The sequence below is a fragment of the Trachurus trachurus genome (genome assembly GCF_905171665.1).
Source record: "Trachurus trachurus genome assembly, chromosome: 18".
NCBI lineage: Eukaryota > Metazoa > Chordata > Actinopteri > Carangiformes > Carangidae > Trachurus > Trachurus trachurus.
The window spans coordinates 17,201,847-17,225,040 of record NC_139909.1 but is presented as its reverse complement, the minus strand read 5'-3'; the positions used below and the strand labels follow the sequence as shown (position 1 = coordinate 17,225,040).

General features: G+C 41.6%; 2 protein-coding genes across 2 annotated transcripts in view; one reads left to right on the top strand and one right to left on the bottom strand.

Annotated features, from left to right (window-relative positions):
* Positions 1–1,940: 1,940 nt before the first annotated feature.
* Positions 1,941–10,078, top strand: cckar (cholecystokinin A receptor; the record flags this gene model as incomplete). Its single annotated transcript, XM_083992789.1, has 5 exons — positions 1,941–2,067; positions 2,608–2,859; positions 8,377–8,638; positions 9,216–9,343; positions 9,444–10,078. The coding sequence occupies 5 exons, from the start codon at positions 1,941–1,943 to the stop codon at positions 10,076–10,078; spliced, it is 1,404 nt and encodes a 467-aa protein (XP_083848915.1).
* Positions 10,079–11,739: 1,661 nt separating this feature from the next.
* The window catches only part of rbpjb (recombination signal binding protein for immunoglobulin kappa J region b), a 54,783-nt gene continuing 43,328 nt past the window's right edge, over positions 11,740–23,194 (bottom strand). The window contains exons 4-11 of the mRNA XM_083992997.1: positions 23,023–23,188; positions 22,334–22,508; positions 21,418–21,555; positions 20,995–21,107; positions 19,935–20,075; positions 19,389–19,544; positions 18,657–18,760; positions 11,740–16,684 (exon numbers count right to left, since the gene is read on the bottom strand). Of these exons, the coding sequence (XP_083849123.1) occupies positions 16,360–16,684; positions 18,657–18,760; positions 19,389–19,544; positions 19,935–20,075; positions 20,995–21,107; positions 21,418–21,555; positions 22,334–22,508; positions 23,023–23,188 (1,318 nt within the window). The 3' untranslated portion in view covers positions 11,740–16,359. The remainder of the gene's footprint in view (positions 16,685–18,656; positions 18,761–19,388; positions 19,545–19,934; positions 20,076–20,994; positions 21,108–21,417; positions 21,556–22,333; positions 22,509–23,022; positions 23,189–23,194) is intronic.

Genomic DNA, 23,194 nt, shown 5'->3' with positions numbered 1-23,194 from the left:
GCTCCTCTCTGCAGAGGTTACCTAGCAACGGTTGGTGAGCGTGCACCGGAAACAAGGACCCGCTGCTTAAAGGTTCCGGGCTTCCTGCTCCTGGCTGCTCATGATGATATACCTAGATATTATCTAGTAGCTATATTGTTTCAAAAAAATAAAATAAATAAATAATAATAATAATTTCATAATAATAATTATTATTAATTACAAAAATATATGATTTTGCGTGAGATAATACGAGAGAGAAGGAATGTATGCAGCAAAGGGCCACCAGACTCGGGATTCGAACCTCTGCATATGGGGCTCCTGCTGATTTCCACTGAGCTATATATATTATATTATATTATATTATATTATATTATATTATATTATATTATATTATATTATATGACACCCCATAAAATCACATTTTTGACACATTTAAATATGTGATATTTCTATTTTTTCATCAACAAAAAAAGAAAAGATTTTACTGAACTATTCAAGCTCAGTTTAATGGCACTCCTGCTTTATATAAATACAAGGAAATATTATAGCCTACTTTTTAAGTTAATCATCTGTCTTTTTATGTGGTCACTTAATTTGTAAAGAAGAAGAAAAAAAGAAAGAAAAAGAAATCTCCAAAAAGTGAAAAGTCAGTGTTTACAATGTGTAATAATAAGCTATAAGCCTATTTTAATTTAATTGCCAATCATATGTCTCTTGTGCTTATTGTTTCAGTGGGCTTCATTTGGCACACTATATTTTTGTGTTTATACATAAATGAGGTTTTGAATGCAGGGTTTTTACTTGTGACTGGGTATTTTTACATTTATGGTATAGCAGGTTAGATTGTATACTTTTGTTTAAGGAGCAGCAGAGTTATAAATGCTGATTGGCATATTGTAGTTGGTCCACATCGGTAACACATGATGCTGCAGATCTGACTTTTTTGGGCAAGTAGTTATAGCCTAAATATGAAATAGTCTGTGATTGTTTTTGTAAGGCCATTACAGGGAATTATCCAAACAAAATGCTTGTATTTTAAGGAATACAGATTAGATTCATCATGTTTCTGTGTAAACATCTATCAGTCTTTCTAAGAAAAATGAATAATTAGCCTACGACTTGCCAGTTTTCTAGACAGTTCAGTTGCAGCTGTGAACATATTGGAGTTGGCGTTGTTTGGGCGCTAATGACAGCGCATTTCTCCGGCCATCAGAACAATTACAGCCTGATTCAATGAGCTTTCACATTGTTGCTGACATGTTCACATGAAATGCCACAGCAGGGCCACATCATTGTCTTGAAACGTGGCAGACAAGATGCTGCACCAGATCCACTCCTGCTCCCCTATAACATTTTTGAGCTGATGATGATGTTGATGTTCATGCAGCTTGAATATTTTGGCTGCACTAAATCCTCTCTTTGCGAGTGATTATATAAATATTTGGTGGTGGTGGTGGGGTGGGCTGGGCAGGTGGGGGGGGGGGGGGGGGGGGGGATATTAATGAAGAGCCAAGAGGAATGGCTCTGCTTAATGCAGCCAACCTATTGCCCACTTAACTCCGAGGAGCATCTCTATTACCGCAATGATTTACGACCAGGGGTTTTTTATAAAAAGGGAGATGCTGACAGAATCTAAAGGCGGGCTGAGCGCTCAAGAATGTGAGCCGACCACATGTGGCAGTAGCTGGAAACTGGAGCACAGCGCAGCGCAGCGCACCAGACCGAGAGCGCACGGGAACTTGTAGACACCACAGTAGTGTTATACCTCTAATTTCTCCTTTATTCTTTTTTATTACTTTTTAAATCTACTGAGATTAGGCTGTGTGTAGTGTAGTTTATTTTTTATTTTAATATGCTCTATCCATTAGTCTGTGTTTTTTTGTTGGCCAGAGCATGACGAATGCCGTTTACATGACTGATTTTACTTGAGGCTACGACAAGAGGAGACAGAGAGCGACATGGAGACGTTTACGATTCACGACATGCTCCTAAATTCAACCGACCTCAACAGGATTTTGTGCAGTTTTGGGATCAAGAATATTTCCGAGTGCGAGAGCGAGCAGGAGCCCACACCGGAGCCTAAAGGTAAAGCCAGTTTATTTGTCTTTTTTTCTTTTTAATCATTATTATTTAATACACTACACATCGCTTAGTGAACAGCGTTATTTCAATATAATGTGTCTGTTGTGTTATTAAAATTGAGCCATTCTATTGTGCCAAAAGAGCGACTGCTTTGGGCATTTTTTTTTGCGTCAGTGCGCATTACGCATATGGCTCAGGTCCTCCATAAGGCTAATGCATTCTGCTGTGTGTTTGTATGACACATATGTTGTCACTGCACACTAGTTCTGCCAATGTCAAGTGAGCAGCGCTGCCACTGTGCCACAAGACACAAAATAGAGACTCTTATAGGTCAAACTTTACATGTCTGTGGATGAACACTGAGAAAGACACAACAAACAGCCTGAGGGATTTCATATAGGATTAGACAAAAGATGTTTTTTGTTTTTTTTGCTATGAATCATAGTGAGAGGAAAAAGGCAAAAGAGTCAAACAGCATTTGGTCACATTTTCAAATGTCATGCCCAGAGTCTCCTCACTTTGTGTCTCCTCACTTCCTCTCAGATATCAACCAGACCGTGAGGATCGTCCTCTACAGCCTCATCTTCCTCCTCAGTGTCCTGGGCAACAGCCTCATCATCGCCGTCCTGGTGAGGAACAGGCGGATGAGGACAGTCACCAACCTCTTCCTGCTGTCTCTGGCCATCAGCGACCTGATGGTGTCTCTGGTCTGCATCCCCTTCACCCTCATCCCCAACCTCATGAGGGACTTCATCTTTGGCATAGGCATATGCAAGCTGGTCATGTACTTCATGGGTGAGTGGATATGAGATTGTGATACAATTTCAGTGTCTTTTCATGTCTTTGATCCTTGATTACAGCTTCGATTGCAAATTCTATGACCATATACTGATTGTTAGATATTGGATGAAAACACTTGATGTTTATGCACTCAGTCAAAAAATGTGATGTTTAATTTGTGCCTGTCGTGCAGATTGTTTCCTTATTCACATCAATTTACATCCCCTGCTGCAAAATGATTCAAATCTCTTCATCCAGGCTGAAGCATTATTCTTTGATTGCGCTGGTAATGACATTGTTGGACAGAGGATAATTGAAGTCATCTTAGGCCATGTCCTGAGCAAGGTTCATTTCCCTTGCATGTTCAAATAATCCCAGTGTTTTAATGAGCCCGAGTCACAAAATGAGGTATGCAAAATAAAAAATAAAAAATAAAAAAACAGCCCTAATAACCAGTGGCATGTCATTAAGTGTTGAATCACATAAAACTGTATACCTGCAGAGCCAGTTATTTGGCTCATGTTGCTACAGTACATGTAGGATTTATGAGCGATCTATGATGAAGTGCTTTTTTCTCTGAGTTTAAAACATGAATGTATAAACAGAATTTTGTGATTTTCCACTAATTTGAAAGCAATGTTCAACTAACGCAATCGAGCTGTTTAAAGTGAGCATGTGAAAAGATTCTCGACATTTCAGTGAGGAAGGAGATGCAGAATAATTATAACTTTATATTAGAGCACTCTTTTGAGAAAACCTCAAAAGACTTCTTAAATATTTTATGTAAGGCAATGCAGCTGCAGTGCACAGTCAATGCATTTTACAAGGCAAAACTAAAGGATGCAAATTTACAATAAGGGAGTACAGAGAAAGGTTTAAAAGGTAAAATTAATTGAGTTTAAAAATAAGATAGAAGACTTTACAGTGTTGTTTTTAGCTTTGACCTAAATTGGGTAGGGGTGGGGTTTGTCTGACATCATCTGGGAGGTTATTCCAGGTTTGTGCTGCATGATAACAAAATGCCTCATCACCATGTTTTGTTCTAACCCATGGGTCGTCCCCAAGGGTCATAGAAGGTTCAATTCTCACAAGTATGTCAGCGATATATTTGGGTGCTGCTGAGTGATTTATATACACAGGCAGCAACATTTTAAAGTAAGGTCTCCGAGTCTGAGGTAGCCTTTTATTTTAGAAATGGAGTATTTCTTGTCAGGAGCCTAGTAACGGCTTCTGAGCAGCTTGTTTCAAAAGGTCTTCAAACACAACATTGCCATAATCTAATCTACTGGAAATAAAGGCATGGGTTCAAGGTCTTGGTTTGATGGTTTATTCCCCCGACTCTACTGCTTTTTTAAGTATTTTTTTGGCATAGGGTTAGTGACACACACAATCTAAATGTCCATGATCACCTGATGATAGAGATAAGGATATCTGTGTGTCATCTACGTAATTATGTAGAATTATGTTATAAGTTTGTATGATTTGAGCTCAACAGAGGAGTCCCAAGAATAGACCCCTGCGGAACCCCTATTTGTTCTGACTATGATATGTAACTTATAACTTGTCTTGAGGAGAGGTTTAAATTACTGCACATGTCAAAAGCACCATGTGTCCTACTTCCGTTAGTTAGATAGATAGCAAAAATCATCTCATCAAACTCAGGCAGCAGAGTGATCAACTCTTTTCCTCAATTGAAAAAGTGGTGACATAAGGAAATATTTTGTCCCCGACTTGAGTTCAAAAAGAAAGAACAAGCCAGACTCTTTCCGTTTCAATTTTTCCTTTTAAAAAGTGGGTAACACTTTATTTTAAGGGGTCCTTGTTCCTGTGTAATTACCTAATTAATTACAGTGTAATTACCTATGTAACTGCATGTAATAGCATGTACTTACATTGTAAATACATTGTGTATTTTGGTGTACTTACAGGTCCTTGTTACACTTGTAATAAGAAATGCTTGTTACAATACCTGGTCAAAGTGGCCACTCTCTTTGGGGAAGGGGTACATCTGCAAGAAAAATGGGTGAAACCACAACCCATGTTGCCTGGGAAAACTTTTCCATCAATCTTCCTCCTGCCTCTTGAGTCTTGGAACATTTATGCTGTTTCACAACTTAGTCTATGTAACAGTTGTGTTAGTACACACTTGTTACTCTTTGATACAGTGTAATAAGCACATTAAAGTGTACCTGCTGGGATACCTCAGTCCTTAAACATTAACTGCAATAACCAGTGTCTTCGATAGTGTACCACATGTGCTGTTACACAACTTAGTATATGTAATAGTTGTGTTAGTACACACTAGTTACTCTTTGATACAGTGAAATAAGCACATTAAAATAAAGTGTACCTGGGTCGGGATACCTCAACTCTTATAAATTAACTGCAATAACCAGTGTCTTTGTACTGTCTTTGAGGGTTAAAAAAGTGTGTGCTTTTGTTCAAAGAAACCATGTCCGAGTGAGTGGTCTTCTCTTTGGTTCAGAGAAACCGCGTCGAAGTGAGCGCTCGGCTCGTCAAGTCCAGCTATGTTGTGTTTTTTCTGTTGCATGCTCACTTCTCATGCTCAGGTGTAAAAGTGAGCACAGACGGCTAAACAGAGTGCTAAATAATATTGTTGGATGCTTTTGCCTTGGGGAATGTCTATCTGTGAGTAGAATATGTCAATAGTGTTACATGATTGTGTGTTTTTGTAATTAAGACATAATTAGTTATGTTTTCGGTAAATATATCTTGCTAGCTTTCAGTCTATGCTAACTCTTTTCATTTTGTTAATCTGGATGCTAATTGAAGTGTACCTATTCATGCAATGCTACTGTAAGTACTGTAAGTAAATTGTGTTTCTGTGATCATTTCAGTTTTACGGAGGAGAAATAGAGGACTCCATTAAAGGACAGGAAAAGATCAAGCCTTGTGGTTTTTTGGGGATAATAAAAATAAAGGACGATAAAGGAACACTGAAATGCATTTTTTTGAGTGTGTGGTTTATGCATACAGATTGCTGATGATGTTTTCAGTTCCATATGAATTGAGCATTGTCTCATTTTCTGAAAAAAATGCTATTCTAGTTATTGGTTTATGTAAAAATACTTGAGTACCAAGTTTCTGCATGATGTTACATGTAAGTATGTAGCAGGTACACTTTATTTTAATGTGCTTATTCCACTGTATCAAAGAGTAACAAGTGTGTCCTAACACAATCGTTACATATACTAAGTTGTGTAACAGCACAAGTGGTACAAGATCGAAGACACTGATTATTGCAGTTAATGTTTAAGGACTGAGGTATCCCAGCAGGTACACTTTATTGTGCTTATTACACTGTATCAAAGAGTAACAAAGGTGTATTAACACAACTGTTACACATACTAAGTTGTGTAACAGCACGCGTGGTACACTATCAAAGATACTGGTTATCACAGTTAATGTATAAGAGTTGAGGTATCCCGACCCAGGTACACTTTATTTTAATGTGCTTATTCCACTGTATCAACGAGTAACAACGGTGTACTAACACAACTGTTACATATACTAAGTTGTGTAACAGCACACGTGGTACACTATCGAAGACACTGGTTATTGCAGTTAATGTTTAAGGACTGAGGTATCCCAGCAGGTACACTTTATTTTAATGTGCTTATTACACTGTATCAAAGAGTAACAACGGTGTACTAACACAACTGTTACATAGACTAAGTTGTGAAACAGCATACATGTTCCAAGACTCAAGAGGCAGGAGGAAGATTGATGGAAAAGTTTTCCCAGGCAACATGGGTTGTGGTTTCACCCATTTTTCTTGCAGATGTACCCCTTCCCCAAAGAGAGTGGCCACTTTGACAAAGTATTGTAACAAGCATTTCTTATTACAAGTGTAACAAGGACCTGTAAGTACACCAAAATACACAATGTATTTACAATGTAAGTACATGCTATTACATGTAGTTACATAGGTAATTACACTGTAATTAATTAGGTAATTACACAGGAACAAGGACCCCTTAAAATAAAGTGTTACCAAAAAGTGTATTTTCAGAGTTTCTTTTTATCCAAATTGATGAATTTGCAAACTCTCCTTCAATCCTTTGAGGCAAATTTGTATTTGTGAAAGAAATTTGAAACAGAATCAGAGGAATGACTGTGAGTTTGTGACATTGAATTAACCTGTTTTTGTTTTACTTTAACCAGCACAACATTTCTTGAATAGTTAGTATGCGTCATGCATGCATGCAGCCTTTCCGTTGTTGCCTATGGCAATTCTGCCACTGAAATGGTGTACACACCCTTAATAAAAACAAGATAATTACCTTTCCCACGTTTTTTAAATTTGATTATGACACAATAAAGGTGTGGTGTATACCACCTTGTTCCAGTGTTTATTTATTTTTTATATTGACCTCTAAATCTCCCATACAGACAGTCTCAAAGGGGATAATTCATTTAGTAGTTAAGGAAGTGAATCATCTGTGCATGTGATTTTAATGAATCCCCCAGGTTTCTTCTTCTAAAAAGCTCTGCTGGGAGTTTTGTAATAAGGTACAGTCATAACAGACAGTGTACCTTTGCTAATATTTCATTTTCATTCAGCTGCAAATCCGCTAGATAATATGATTTTCATCTGTCTCCGTACTTCCTGTTGCTCCATTTGGAAGTTCGGTGAGATCAGAGCGCTGTCCTCCAGGATCATTACCTCATTTGTCCATGTGTTTATCTGTTTATGTGTCGCTGCTCTCGGATTGTGCGCAGCGATAATACGAATGTATTTATAGTTCTTGTTATTGTTACTGAGTGTGTTAGCGTTGTTCTGCAGGATGTGCTCTGTCACTACTCAGCAGTTAAATGTAATGTGGCAAAACATTAATGTGCCATAGTGTTACACGCATTGTGGTAAACACAGCTACCTTTTGTGAGGATGTTGATCGTTCTGAATGTTGGGCTATAAAGTTTATGACAGAGAGAGGAAAAACAAAACAACATGAAATTAATGGAATAGGTAATTTTTGGTAATGACAAAATTACCAAGACTCTCATGTCTTTTCTGATAAAGCTGCAGCCTGAAACCAGTTAGTTTAGCAGAAAAATTAAACAGGAGAACTTTCATCTCAGTTGTTGGATATGATTTTCAAATCACCTTAAAAATATGCATAATTGTTTTGTTTCCAGTATTAATACAATACAACACTCTGTCATGTCAGTAAAGTAGCTAAATATGAAGCCAGTTAGCTTAACTTCATCAAAAACGATTGCATGTCGGAATAGCGGTATGTCGGAATGGTGGGATGTCGGAATGCTGGGATGTCGGAATGGCAGCATGTAGGTTTCCAATCTTTATGTGAAGCTAAGCTAAAATGATGCTAGCTATAGCTTGACAATGGTATTATTTGACTCAGTGAGGACATGAATAAGTGTACCTCTTTTTTTCCCCTTATTAGAGAAAAAAAACCTAATAATTAATGTTTGCAGCCAATAAATAGCTAGTCTGCCTTTATCGCTACATAGCCGTCATGTTTTGCTTTGATTTCTTGATCTGTGCAGGCGTCTCAGTGAGTGTTTCCACCTTCAACCTGGTGGCCATCTCCTTGGAGCGCTACAGTGCCATATGCAACCCTTTGACCTCCAGGGCGTGGCAGACCAAGTCCCACGCCGCCAAGGTCATCACTGCCACCTGGGTGGCGTCCTTCATCCTGATGCTGCCTTACCCCATCTCCAGCACCCTCAAGCCTTTTACCCGCATCAACAACAGCACGGGGCACATGTGTCGCCTGGTGTGGCCCAACGACGTCATCCAGCAGTCCTGGTGAGCTGAGAATAGGTCACTAGTCTCACCTTTTCACATCCCAGCGTCTTCACACTGGGAACGCATCCCTTTCAGATCGACCCTTCAAAATAAAACCAGACTTATAATAGAGTACAACCGGGAGCGTGCCTATGTTCCCTCAGCCCTATGTTCCCTCAGCCCTATGTTCCCTCTGGACTCTCTCTACCTATTTGGACTCTGTCTATCTGGCCTGTCTAGCCTCTACCTGGTCTTTTTACTAAACTTAACCAACTCCTTTCTTCATTTCCTAAACCCAATCAATGGTGGGACCAAAGGGCTGTGGGAATAGGGCCTAATTTTCAGTGACAACAAAAGTTAGAAATGAGGGAACATAGGGCTGAGGGAACATAGGGCCTAATTTTCAGTGACAACAAAAGTTAGAAATGAGGGAACATAGGGCTGAGGGAACATAGGGCCTAATTTTCAGTGACAACAAAAGTTAGAAATGAGGGAACATAGGGCTGAGGGAACATAGGGCTGTGGGAACATAGGGATGACCCCGTACAAACCAATGATGGATTTCCTCCACATCCTCACCCACATTTGTAACTTTCAGGTACGTGTCTCTGTTGCTGCTGCTCTTCCTCATCCCTGGCATCGTCATGATGACAGCCTATGGACTCATCTCTCTGGAGCTCTACAGAGGCATCAGGTTCGAGCTGTCCAACAGGAAATCTAGTAGAGGTACAGAAATAAAGCACAGTAAATGATTGTTTGGAGTGACAGCGGCCATTGTAATCACTCTCTAACTGTCCGGTGTTTTTCATTTTCTCCTCCCTGACAGAGAGACAATGCAGCACTGGCAGCATCAAACCCGGTGACAGTGACGGCTGTTACATGCAGCCGTCTAAAAAGAAGAGCATCACGATGAGCACAGGCAGCGTCCCCGGCTCCAGCAGCAGCAGCAGCAGCAGTAAGCCCACGGTGGGCCGCGTGTGCAGCAGCACCTCCACCTCCAACCTGATGGCCAAGAAGCGCGTGATCCGCATGCTCCTGGTCATCGTCTTCCTCTTCTTCCTCTGCTGGACCCCCATCTTCGTGGTCAACGCGTGGCAGGCCTTCGACCGGCGCTCGGCCCACCGCCTCACCGGCGCGCCCATCTCCTTCATCCACCTCCTGTCCTACACCTCGGCCTGCGTCAACCCCATCATCTACTGCTTCATGAACAAGCGTTTCCGTCAGGGCATGCTGGCCACCTTCAGCTGCTGCAGCTGCTTGAGAGGCGGAGGTGGAGGAGGAGGGGGGAGCAGTGGGGGCTTCGGGAGGTCGGCCGGAAGCGGGACGGCCAAAGGGGAGTTCGGCCGATCAAGAGCGGGGCCCAAGTCCCCTGAGCAGAACGGGCACACCCCGCCGAGCGCTGCCAGCACACGCTACACCTACACCGGCATCCGCACCTCGGCCTGGAGCGAGCTGACCTAAACCGACCGAGTCAGTGGAGAAAACTGTGGTGTGTTGTCGACAAAGAAAACACCTCGCAGAGCTTATAGGACCAGTTTGTGAGCGGCCATGCTGCTTTAGCTTGGAGTGCGACGTGACGTGGGCACAGCTAGTTAATGACCGTGTACATTCAGCGCTGTCACAGCACATCAGCACGGCCAGATGTTTCCCTAAAGCCTCGCGTGGCCCACTGATGCCTGATCACATAAAACCCTGAAGGGCCAACAAGTCCCACATAGACAGGAAGTGCTCTGATCTGGGTTAACACATTGTCCACACATGCTCTGTTTGGACACATCGTCAATGTTCGTCCACCACAGCCTCCCAGCAAACTCTCCAATCGGGTTCAAAGAAAGAGACACAACAAAACAACTTTCAACATCATTGTCGTTATCTCAAAAAAAGCAGATAACTCCAAACGTGGGTAAATATAACCACGGAGCAGCGGAAATTAGAAAACACACTGTATTATTATCATTACTATCACATTTAATTCGCTTTACTGTTTGGTTTTCTGTTGAACTGAACCCTTTGAAGGCATGAAACACATGCTGATAAAGGGGCCAAAGCAGTGTCACCTCGAGGGGCCATTTAGGGGCCGCGTTCGGCAGTTCGCGCAATCGTTATCGCCTCGTCGTAATCAGCAGGTGGAGTTGTTACGGCCCCCCCTGAGAATGAACTCTAGTGTTGTCGTTTTTCAGCTGCAGCCGTGTAATCTGTCCTCACAACAGACCTCCGGGGCACAAACAGTTCTGTCTCATCCTTGACCTACTGTTTGTGTGTCTGTGTGCCTAAGGGGGGGTTGGGGGGTGGGGGGTGGGGGTAAGGAGAGAGAGAGGGGGTTGTTGTACTGTGTGTGTGTGTGTGTGTGTGTGCTGACTGGAGGGGCCTTATCATCTCTGTGGGACCTGAAACACCTGCACCCACCTCTTCAAAGAGAGAGCGACATAGTTTCCCGGCATCACCCACCTGATTTCCACTGATTCACACTGTTCAATTTTTTACCAGCGTCTATGTAGCAACTTTATTTTTTTGTTTTGTTTCTTTGTGAACGTGTTGCATTGTGAATACGGCCTGAATATTGTTCCATTTGATGACGCGTCAAATGGAAAACGTTGTTGTTTTATTTGCATGATAATGTGCGGTGTTCTTGACCTGTGGGAGCCACATAACTGAATGTAAACACATAATCCCAGACAGTTTACTGGTCTCTTTTAAAGCGAAGCACTCGGGTCAGTGTTGTGTTCTCCAACAAACACACAAACGCATCAGACGTCTGTCTGGGTGACCATATAAAGACCTTGAAGTGCGTCTGCGAAGACTCGTGGCGGAGCAACTCGGAGCTTTTAACGGCTTTAATAAAAGTGGAAGTGAAGGACAGAGGAGCATTAGAGTCCAAGTGGTGGAGGACAGAGACACAGATGGGAGGGGGACTGCTGGGACTTCTTCCCAGGGATAAGAGCTCCATTTGGGCTTGGTTGATGCCCAAAGCTCCCCCACTCACCCACTCCACCTCACCACCTGCCAGCGGCCACTGGGACTTCTTCATATTCAGTGTAAAAAAAAAGAAAAAAAAACAACCTACATGCTACAGCTTTCTGATGACGATTAAAAACATACACAAGCCGACTTTATATCACTTTTTTATTTCTTATTTTTATGCCAATATTGCAAGTTTTTTTCACGTTTTTTTTCTCTTCTTTTAATGACATACAGATTTTGAGCATGATCTGGAGCTGCAATATGTACAAAAACAAACTAACGTATGTTATCAAAAAAAAACAAAAATAACAAACAAACAAACAAAAAAAAAAACAACCGTCCCCTTTGTTTTGACGTTATTGCTAAATGTTACAAACGGCACAGGTTTCTACCATCAGCAACCCTTTGAGCACTGAGTATACTACCACAATGACACCTCTGCTTACCATTTACTAGAATAATACACAGATACAGTGAGAGTGAAAGATAGTGGAAGGACATGAAGAGGAGGAGGAGGAAGAAGAAGAAGAAGAGGAGGAGGACAACAAAAAAAAGTGAGCTGACGAGCGAAGCTAAGCACAACAGGCTGCATGTTAAAAAGCAAAAAAAAAAAAAAAAAAGAGAGGAAGGGAAGAAGTGAGAAAACTCCAAATGTACAGACAGAAACATGAGTGAGGATGAAATGTGTGAGAGAAGAAAGGTTAGCGCTCTGTAGTGCAAACAGCCAAATAGTCTGAAGGAGAAGTAAGGCTGAGTGCGACAGAGAAGGGCTCCACACTCCTTTTTTTTTGTTTTGTTTTTTGTTTTATTATCGTTTGTTTAAAGCTGCCTCTCACTCTGCCCTGTTTTGTTTAGCAGTGCATGAAAACTACATTATAAAAAGACATTTGGCATATTAGAGGATACATACATTGTTCAGAGCTCATTATTATTATAAAAAAAAAAAAAAGAAACAGCTGCTTTTGGAAGAGTAAAACAATTACGACCAGACACACACAGAGAAAGAAACCGGTTAAGATATTTCGTAAAAAAGCATCGCAAATGCTAATGAGATGGTGTTTTTACTTTTCCCTCTCTTTCTCTCTCTGTGAAAGCTTTGTCGCCAGGTTAATACAGCGTGCGGTTAAAGAAGGCATGTAACATTGTATTTCTTTTCTTTTTGACCCCTTTTGACAAGTTCATCCCCCGTTTTTTCATGAGCGCGGGATGTGATCAAGTTATTCTGTATCCTCCCAAACCTCTTAAAACTCCAGATGTTTTAAGAGGAAAAATAAACTGTAAACCAGCTCGGATTGTCAAGGCGACACTTTTTTTTTCTTCTTATTCTTCTTCTTTTCTAAAAGCATGCATCACCCCCCCACCCACATACACACACACACAACCCCCCCCTCCCCTCCCCTCCCCTCCCCCAAACCCCTACCACCCACCTCCTCCTCTTCCTCTTCCTCCACACACACTTTTATTAGCTTGAGTAAATGTGACAAAGCTGCTCTGCTCAGACTCGCATGAGGAGATGAAGAGGAGCCGGGGGTTGTTTAGCCTAAAAGAGGCGACTCAACATGTAAACAAAAACCCAAAAATAAACCAAGCTGGAGGGAGGGGGGGGAGGGGAGAGGGGAGGAGGGGGAGGTTGGGCAGGTTTGGGTTTTGGGCGGGTAAGGGTGATGCTAATGCAGAGGCTATGTTAAAAAACTGGCTGAAGTTTAGAGCTAGTTAGACAATAGAAAAAACACTCAAGTTTTTAAAAAAAAATCTACAGTTGAAAGATTTTTGTGACCTCCATCCTGCAGAGTAAAGGGTTCAGGGGTCGCGGGAGCCGAGCGTGAAGAAGCGCGAGAAGAGAGAAAAAAAAAAAAGTTTCAGGTTTCGGATGCTACACTGCACCAACTCCTCCACGCGTCCAGGACAGACAGGAAGTGGCCTCTTTATTTATTTATTAAAAAAAAAAAAAAAAAAAAAAAATACACTCCCAGGCCAACGTTAGGCAGCATGGGCAATAATGCACTTTTCTTTTTTTTCTTGTTGACATAAGACAAGGGGAGACTTTGTACCAATAATTTAAAAAATATCAATATTACAATATAAAATATTTAACATTAACGACGGACAGGTGGACAAGAGTGGCGAAAACGGGGGCATAACTTAATTTTTTCTTTTTTTTCTCTTTCTTTTCTTTGACATTGAAGGGGGGGGAGCAAGCGAATCCTTTTTTGTTCCTATTTCAAGGTTTTGTTTTGTGAGTAAAAATGACTCTGAAATACTTCATTAAGCAGACATTCAAGTTACAGTATCGTTGTTCTTATTCCCGGAAGCGTATACAGTTGTACTGTAAATACTAAAAGATCACAAGTATTGCCTCTGAATGTTTTATCCACAATTATCAAGACATTTGGATTCAGGTGGAAGACGGAGGAAAGAAAAAAAAAAAAAAAAGAAGAAACAGAAAAAACAATGAATCTCAAGTTTTCTTTTTGTTTTTTGGAGGGCGGGTTTGAAATGGAGCGAGTCTGACTCAATATTCCATTTACAGCGACTACATATGACACACACACATACAGAAACGCACACACACACTCACATTCACACACACATACACATATATGCTGGCTGGTGAACTAGTGCTCAGGCGGACAAAGACAATGAAATGACCTGTACAATATTGCTGTTATGTTTGGAAAAATGCACATCTTCAATAATACACATTTAGAAGGCCTTTACGTGGTCGCCATGAACAGAGATGAGTGCAACTACACGGACAGTGAGTTTTACAATGTACACACAACTTGTCTCTGCGTAAAACAATAAACCACAGAAGATGTTTTGTTTTTTGTTGTTTTGTTTTTTTAAAAAGAAGGCTGGAAGGAGCTTTACAGCGCTCGTGAGACGTTGTACCAAAAAGAGTGAGAAAGAAAGGTGCCGGGCACCGCATGAGAATAAAAAACTGGGTTATTGTACTTGTACACAATGAAGGCTGAGAGATCCTTCAGAAGGCTGCTTCTGCTTCTGCTTCTGCTTCTGCTTTTGCTTTTGCACGACGCGGTGGTTCAGGAGCCGCGGCGGCGAGCTCCAAACAGCAGGCGAGCTCCAAACAGCAGAGCTCCTGTGATAAGAAGCGAGGCATCAGCTTGTTTTTGTGCTACGCACAGGTTCTTCCAAGGTGAGTAAACAGCAGATAAGTAAAAAGTGACGTTTTTTTGTTGTTGTTGTTTTGTAACTGAAGTTTTCAGTAAGGCCACATTAAATTGAAAAGTGTCCGTCTTTTTTTTTTTTTTTTTTTGGAATTCAAATGCCACCAGGACTACAGCACACACTGGAAGACACCTTGCTACGTGCAGTTTGAAGAGACGAGAAGTTTCCACTACGTTTTCTGATACGCTGACAAGTGACCAATAAGAGCGACAGGTACAGGATATTAGATATGTGACTGGTTGGACTGTGTACACAGTAAGAATATACAGTACTAAGGCTATCCTTTAAGTCAATGACTACGCTTATTACATTAGTTTGAACATGACAAACCGACTTGTTTTCGTAACCATGGAAGTCTAGTTGTTGATTTTTTTTTCTTTCTTGATGTATTCTGCAAACATTGCTATGGCTCCATGTGAGATGTACTGATGTGTATATTTTCCAAAGGAGACATAGCGCACATAGAGTATTGCAGGCAAGGCAGAGGCGTTGCTTAAAGCTTTTCTTTTTAAAGACTTCATAAAAACCAATGATAAAAAATAGGCCCTCTGAGGTTATTTCCCCAAATTTAAAAAAACGAACAAACAAACAAAAAAAAGAAAAAAAGAAAAAGGAAACAACCTTCGCTTATGTAAATAAACAACCCAGACTTCAGATTTTTTTTTTCCCCCCCAACAGAAAAAGTGAAGAGTATCAAAACAAAAGTTCAATCCAAAGACTGGAAAAGCAGGCGTTTTTTTGTAGTTAAGGTTGCAATAACATACAAGGTTGGGATTTTGGACCTCAAAAAGGGGGGAAAACAAAGCCCAAGCTCAGAGGAAGAATAGAAACTATTTGGTAACAAAAGTGTACTATATGTTTAATACAAAAAAGGTATGGAGAAAAATGTACCTTTACTAAAGCTTATACAAGATCCTTGGTCCATAAAAACTATGTTATCGTCACGTTTTATGTGTGTCCCTCTGCATCCTTGCGCTCCCTCCAACAACAATACATCCAGCCCCCTCGATAGGAAACCACAGATTAATGCACGATAACACGGAGGAGAAAAAAAGGAATAATCACAAAACAACGGGGAGGAAACAAGGAGGGGGGAGAGGGAGGGATGAGCCGGGCGGTGCAAAAAAATATACTTTCCTTTCAAGGCGGATGTTTTTTTTTGTTTTGTTTTGTTTTCATACACGGTGGATGTATTGTTGTTGTGGTTTCCATTCTCGCAGCCGTAGAAAGGTGCTGGTGCTCTGAGCCTGCAGGAACTTCACTCATTTCCAGACACCCGAACTGGATAGGCGGGTCCCTAAAGTAACCACAGGAGAGGGAGGGGGCGTGTCAAGGAGCACTTTTTTTTCGCTTATTCCCGTTGGCGGACAACGTTGTGAGTGACGTCACTCCTTCAAGATTTCCCCTGCGTTTAGCTCCGTTTGTCCCACCGATTTTTCCATTTCAGCTTCTTTGTATCCAAAAATTAATACGCAGCACTTTAGAGTGAGTCAGTTTTTTTTTTTGTTTATTATTTCCCATAGTCTTTATATACCTTCTTGGTATATTTTCCTCTCAAGGCATATTTGTAATGCGTGGCTCCCCTGTGTGCGTTAGGAGACCACAGCTGCGGCGGCGGAGGATGAGGATGTGACTCCTGCGTTGGAGGTGCTGTTGGGGCCGTAGACGCTGGCGCCGGCCTCCTGGCTGTTGCTGCTCAGCAGGCTGGAGTTTCCGGCCCGCAGGATGGCGCCGGCGGCGCTGCAGTGTGGCCGCGGGCCCGGCTCCGGCGTGTAGGTGAAGGTCAGTGTGGTGGAGTAGATGATGCCGTCGTTCCTCACCAGCGTGACGGGGACCTGGACGGGCTGCCGCACCCAGCGCCAGCCCTCGCGGAAGGCGGAGATGTCGGGCACCACGCACAGCATGCTCTCCGCACACCTGAAGGGAGCGGGGAGAGGTGGTGTCAGAGCGTCGGATACAATATGATCAGGGTTTTGATATAAAATGACAAGACAGGAGTCACAATTGAACAATGAGGCATTTATGATTTATAAACTAACACTACAGGAGGTGATTTAACTGGAACAGAAGTTGCTCGAAATCTGTGAAATAAATACAGGTGCAGTTCAATAAAATAGAATATCACGATAAAGTTAATTTATTTCAGTAGATCAGTTCAAATAGTGAAACTCATGTTATATAAATCTATTTAGAAGAATACATTATATTATTGAATGGCCCCATCACTAAACGTATGTATCGTGATGGGTAGGCTCTGTACAGTCAGTTGAATTTAATTTATACAAACTGTCATTACTATTTATTACTATTTGTCATACAGATGGAAATTTATTTCTTTTATTTGTAATGATTATGGTTTACATTTAATGAAAACCCCAAAATCAGTATCTCAAAAAAAATTTGAGTCTGGTTGAGTAGCTCCACTATCATGGGAAAGACTGCTGACCTCCATCATAATCTTCTTTCTATTGTTATTGAGATGCACCTGTACATTTGAAAAAGCAATGTAAGGACAAAAAGATAAGGATGATGTGATAATGCGATAAAAATGTGGTACATCCCCCCCAAAAAAGAGAGAGAAACAGAAGACTAAGCCCAGATATAATCATTATCATTGCTTGAATCCACCAGTGCAGGTTTTCTCCTTCGTTTACTTTTTGTTATTCCCTTCCTGCCCGATTCACTTGAATTTGTTTACTGTGTATAAATATTAACAAGGACCAAAATAAACTGAATTGAGGTGGATTTTTTGTGGCTAGTTGGGGGCAGAGGAACCGAGCTGTGAACACAGAAGTTACATAATCTTTCAGGTTGTTGGTTTGTCGAGCGGTGGCTTCCAGCACGGATAGAATCCTGCAGCAAGTAATCCTAGGACACAATCTCAATATACATGATCGTATTAATATTAATGTTAATACACTGACAGTGAATTATCCAGAGAATAAATGGAGAGATGGTTTATTCATAATAAAACTAGAGAGGGGGAAAATATGTTCTTGGTTAATCCAGCAAATAAAATATATTCCAACGTGAAGTCTGATTCACCCAGAGGGAGAACAGGGACTCATCTAACACACATCTACAAGAGCAGAGAAACATCGGTGAGAAGGAGAGAGTCTGTGTGGGTCAGTGGACCGGATGCTCGCTGGGTGGCACCGATAAACACATAAAATCTCATCCGTCTATAAAGCTCAACATGACAGAGAAGACACTTAACAAGAGAAACACAGATGAATCTTAGCTCCTAAAACGTCTCCGACACACTCAGAGACACTGAGGCCAGGACAAAGAATCAGTGCCAAGCGGTTTGACTTCGATCGATAATGTTGAGATGTGTATTTACCATTGAGTATTCACAGTGACAGCATTTTGCATTACAATAGAAAGTTATTCACATTTTTAGTCTGGGTCAGTGAGATCTAATAAATCCCCAAATTAGCTCTAATGGATTATTTGTATGGTAATGGGGAAGACGATATTATTTTATTTACCGGTAGTCCTCCTTCAAGGAGCCTTTAGATTTAAAGGGGAACTGTGCAAGTCTGCTCGCTTTTCCACTGTTTTGCTAACCCTCCTCCCGGCCATGTGCACTTTTCATGGAGCGGTGGATAATGTTATTTATCATATATGTGTTACGATGAGTATATCTGTGTTGTCTTATCTGTCATAGAGATTATGGGTTACGGGGCTGGGACACCGATCTTACAAGGTTGGTTTTCGGCCAAGAGACGCTCGGTGGAAGGCATGAGTCATTTATTTAATCATCATGATTACTCAGAAGCTTTTGAATTACAATAGAAAGTTATTTACATTACTGTCTAAGGTAAAAATGTAGCTTAGTTAAGGTAAAAATCCTGCATAGTTCCTCTTTAAAAGCAGTAACGCTCACCTGTACATGGTCTCAGCTTCGACGTCGCCGAACCAGACCCGAAGATTTGGAGTGAAGTTCTGTCCTGTCAGCTCCAACATGGCGACGTCTCCTCCACCGTTTAGCTGCACACAAATTAGACAATGTGTTTAACACGATGATGATGTAACCGATCGGGATGAAGCACAAGCTGAAATCTGCTGTGGTGTATCTATCCAGTGGTGTATCTATCCAGTGGTGTAACTATCCAGTGGTGTATCTATCCAGTGGTGTAACTATCCAGTGGTGTAACTATCCAGTGGTGTAACTATCCAGTGGTGTATCTATCCAGTGGTGCATCTATCCAGTGGTGTAACTATCCAGTGGTGTAACTATCCAGTGGTGTAACTATCCAGTGGTGTATCTATCCAGTGGTGTATCTATCCAGTGGTGTAACTATCCAGTGGTGTATCTATCCAGTGGTGTAACTATCCAGTGGTGCATCTATCCAGTGGTGTAACTATCCAGTGGTGTAACTATCCAGTGGTGTAACTATCCAGTGGTGTATCTATCCAGTGGTGTAACTATCCAGTGGTGTATCTATCCAGTGGTGTATCTATCCAGTGGTGTATCTATCCAGTGGTGTAACTATCCAGTGGTGTATCTATCCAGTTGTGTAACTATCCAGTGGTGTATCTATCCAGTGGTGTAACTATCCAGTGGTGTATCTATCCAGTGGTGTATCTATCCAGTGGTGTATCTATCCAGTGGTACCTGTAAGCTCTCTACCACAGGCACGGGGGTGACAGGCGAGTGGACAGGGCCCATGCCCTCGTAGAAAGTGTATTCGGCCTTGTCTGTGCTGATGATTGTCCAGGAGGCGCCGTCGTTGATCATCTCCTTGTTTGGTTCCTTTGGGCATGGAGTGGCCTGACGGAGAGGGAAGTGATTAGAGATAACCACCGACAATTGCGCACAATCAGGACGGCTGCAATCTTTGGGAGTGTGTGATTGACCTTTCCAAGGGTGTAAATAAGGGAGAAATGCTGGAGGTGAGTGGACCTCACACTGTTCAAAGAGGAAAAATACAACCATGCCGTCTTCCAAACAACCCCATACAGAATAATAAACGACGGAGGAAACATGAGGGACTGGGCTCAAATTCACTTTCTAAGAGATCACTGTCTACTGCAGCACGCTGAAGCAATCATCCTCAATCATCTGTCCAAGACTGACTGGAGGAAAATTGAGGAACATGAGTGAGGGGATGGCAGATGGAGAGTGTGTGTGTATGAGTGTTGTTTTGGGTGAGATACTGACTTGAAACTGGATGATCCTTTCTTGGGAAAGGCACAGGTACATGCGTTCTGTGTCCTTCAGGTAGAAGGCACACTTGTGGAGCTGAGAGACGGGGTCGTCCGCGTCCAGCAGCGCCGTCTGTTTGTCCACCTTACGGATGATCTGAAAAGAGGAGAGAAAGCGATCGATGAGTCACGAGGAATAGAGAGAGGGTTGAAGGGAAGATTAGAAAAAAAATGAACATGGGGCTTTCAGAAAAACTGCATAAAACAAGGAAGGAATATAAGGAGGATAAAAAAAGATAAGAAATTCAATTTATTAGGAAAGTAGGTAGAAGTAGTGAATACTAGTAACTAGATGACTACAAATTAAATTAAGGAGAAATTAAGGTCTTTGAGTTACTTTTAGTTAAAGGAATAGCTCGACATTTTCAAACACTCCTACACACTTTGACAGACAGACAGAGGAGACGGAGGTCTGACTCCTCTATGTTTATAAATTAACAACTTATTTCCTGTTTGTTTAATCCTTGAAAAGCAAATGTGAGACAACAGGTTACAGTTTTTCAGGGGTTGACTAGTCCTGCACATAATCTGTTTGTTTCCAATTTGTCAAACTATTCCTTTAAATCTTAGGGGTCTGAGCATGTTTGGGCTGTTTTTGAATACTTTTGATTTTGCCTTTAAATACCACATAAAAAATGTTTAACATGCCCTAGCTTGGTATCTTTTTTTTCAGCACGACTTAATCTATATGATCTGATAATTATTTGTTTCACTTTAACCTATTTTATCAACACATTGGCACAGAAATAATCAAATCCGAATTGAAAAAATTCAGATTTAAAATTTTTGTATATTCATCACATAAGAGTATTATCAGCTAATTCGAACACTTTTTCCCAAATATATGAAAAGAAATGCAACGCCTGCCCCGCCCATCCCATCCCCCGGATTAATATTTTTTGTACTATCAGATTAAAACTCCTTTTTCACTAAGAAAGAAAAAAAGTATGATTTCATCTGCTGCTACAGTGAGTTACATGTGTCTGATTTTGAAAGGTGCGTTTGTTTTACTGTACCAGTCTGGGCAGGGCCATGCCGGTGACGGAGCAAACCAGCTTGACTGTCTGGCCGTAGTGGATGTAACCGTCTCTCACAGTGAACTCCTCTCCTTCTGACTCCTCGTCGTCCACTGCAGACACACGGTGCAGGAGAAAAGAAGAAGACGTAGTCAGACCAGCAGCAGCAGCAGCAGCAACGAGCCTCCCACCCACCCATCAACACTTTCCATCCACTCCAAACCCACTCTCAGTCACTCAATGTCTTCCTTTGTCTGCGATGAATCAGCTGTGTAATTACCACATACAGCGTGGTCATACATTTACATTAAACTGTCAACTGTCATCGCTTCTCTCGCCTTGCTGCTTCTCTATACATATTCAGTCATTCTGTGTGCGGCGGTGTTTTGTGCTTGTGTGATGTCGCTTGGGTTAAAAACTTACACAGGTGGATGTAGAAGGCGCCCCACTGCTGGGAACTGGCGTGGAAGTTGCCGCCCTCCACGTGTAGGTAGCGCGTGCTGACCGTTTGGGACCGCAGCCGGTTGAACAGCGCCACTTTGGTCCCTGATGCGATGCACACTGTGGACAGAAAACCTGTGAGAGTTACATCTCAGGACGACCTGAAGTTAACATGACACGACACGCTGCTCTCGGGTCAACCGTGGTAAGAGGTCGGACGTCAGACATGAAACAAATGCAGCTACACTGCCCTCTAGTGGTCGGAAATAACAATACAACTGATGTGAATAAAAAATGATGATGGTGTGATTAAATCTTCTGAATGATGGAATATATAATATAAAATTGTATTATTGGGTTTTATATAGTGTTATTTTAATGCATTTTCTTTTTATTGTTTTTATTCTGTTTTGTTTTATGTACATTTTTATGTCTTATACAGATTGTATATTTTAGTTTAAGTTTGTACAGCACTCTGGTCCACTGGGTTTTTAAAGTGCTTTATAAATAAAGTTGGTATGGTGTGGTATATTTTTGACTTATTGTTCTGCATTATACCGTCATACACTGATTCTTACATCAATGTAACCTGCTCAATGCACTGTGCTGCAAATGCAAAGCAAAACACACTGCAAATTCAGTCCGACTGCACAACAGACGTGTTTCCAGGGGACAGCAGACAGTGAGACGTGTTGTCCAATTCACAATTGCAACAAAAACCATTCAATTTTTCTTTTTTAAATCAATTCTGAGCATGAAAGACAGGAGGAAAGTTAGGGAGAAAGAGACAGACCAGGTTAGGATGATGGTTTTAGAGAGGGTGACATGGCTACTGCCGCACATTATTCTAACAGTGGGGAGTTCGCTCCAAAGCTTGTGGGGGGAAAATCAAACTCACGGTCAGCGTTTTTCAGGGACTGCTTCTTTTTGGAGGGCTTGGAGATGACTTTGATCCTCTTGCTGAGGAAGACGCCGATGTCCGCGCTGTTGCCGTAGAACATCTTGACAGACAACATGAAGTGCTTTCTCTTGTCGGAGTCGGATATGTACAAGGTTTTGGCTGTGCAATAATTCTGGAAATAAACAAACAGGGAAAATCTGATTAGAGCCTTTCTCGTAATCTTTATCTTAAAAAGCCAAGACATGTTGCTTGTTTCATTTCATTCATTTTTCATTTATTTTTTATTTGACGAGGACAATGCACATTAATGAACAATTGGTGACGCACACATGACGTCATGTAAATATGCCGGATTTAGCTCAAAGCTAATTTCCATCCGTAGTCCTCACATTGAAAGACTGACAGACATACCATAAAAAACAGATAACAATAGCAATTTTCCCCCTATTTTCTTTTCTGTCTGTTCCAACAGTAGCTGAGCTGAAATTACCAACCTTGAAACCATGACCTGCAGATAATGAGACACTTCCTGGATTATTTGCATTAAGCGCCTGGAGGCAGGGTGTGTAACTAGCACGTTTTGTGTGAAGGTAAATAACAGGAGTGACAGTTACTAGTAGTGTGTGTGTGTGAGTGTGTGTGTGTGTGTGTGTGTGTGTGTGTGTGTGTGTGTGTGTGTGTCATACCTTTCCCTCTAAGTTAAGCTGTTGCATTTCTTGGTCGCTGTTGCCGATGCCGATGAAGGCACACGGCTGCGACTCCTGCTCGGAGCAGCCGTCCCGCTCCATCTGCTCCTTCTTTTTCTTCCAGCCGCTGCCCATCAGGTACACGCAGGGGGGAGGGCAGAAGAACCTGGAC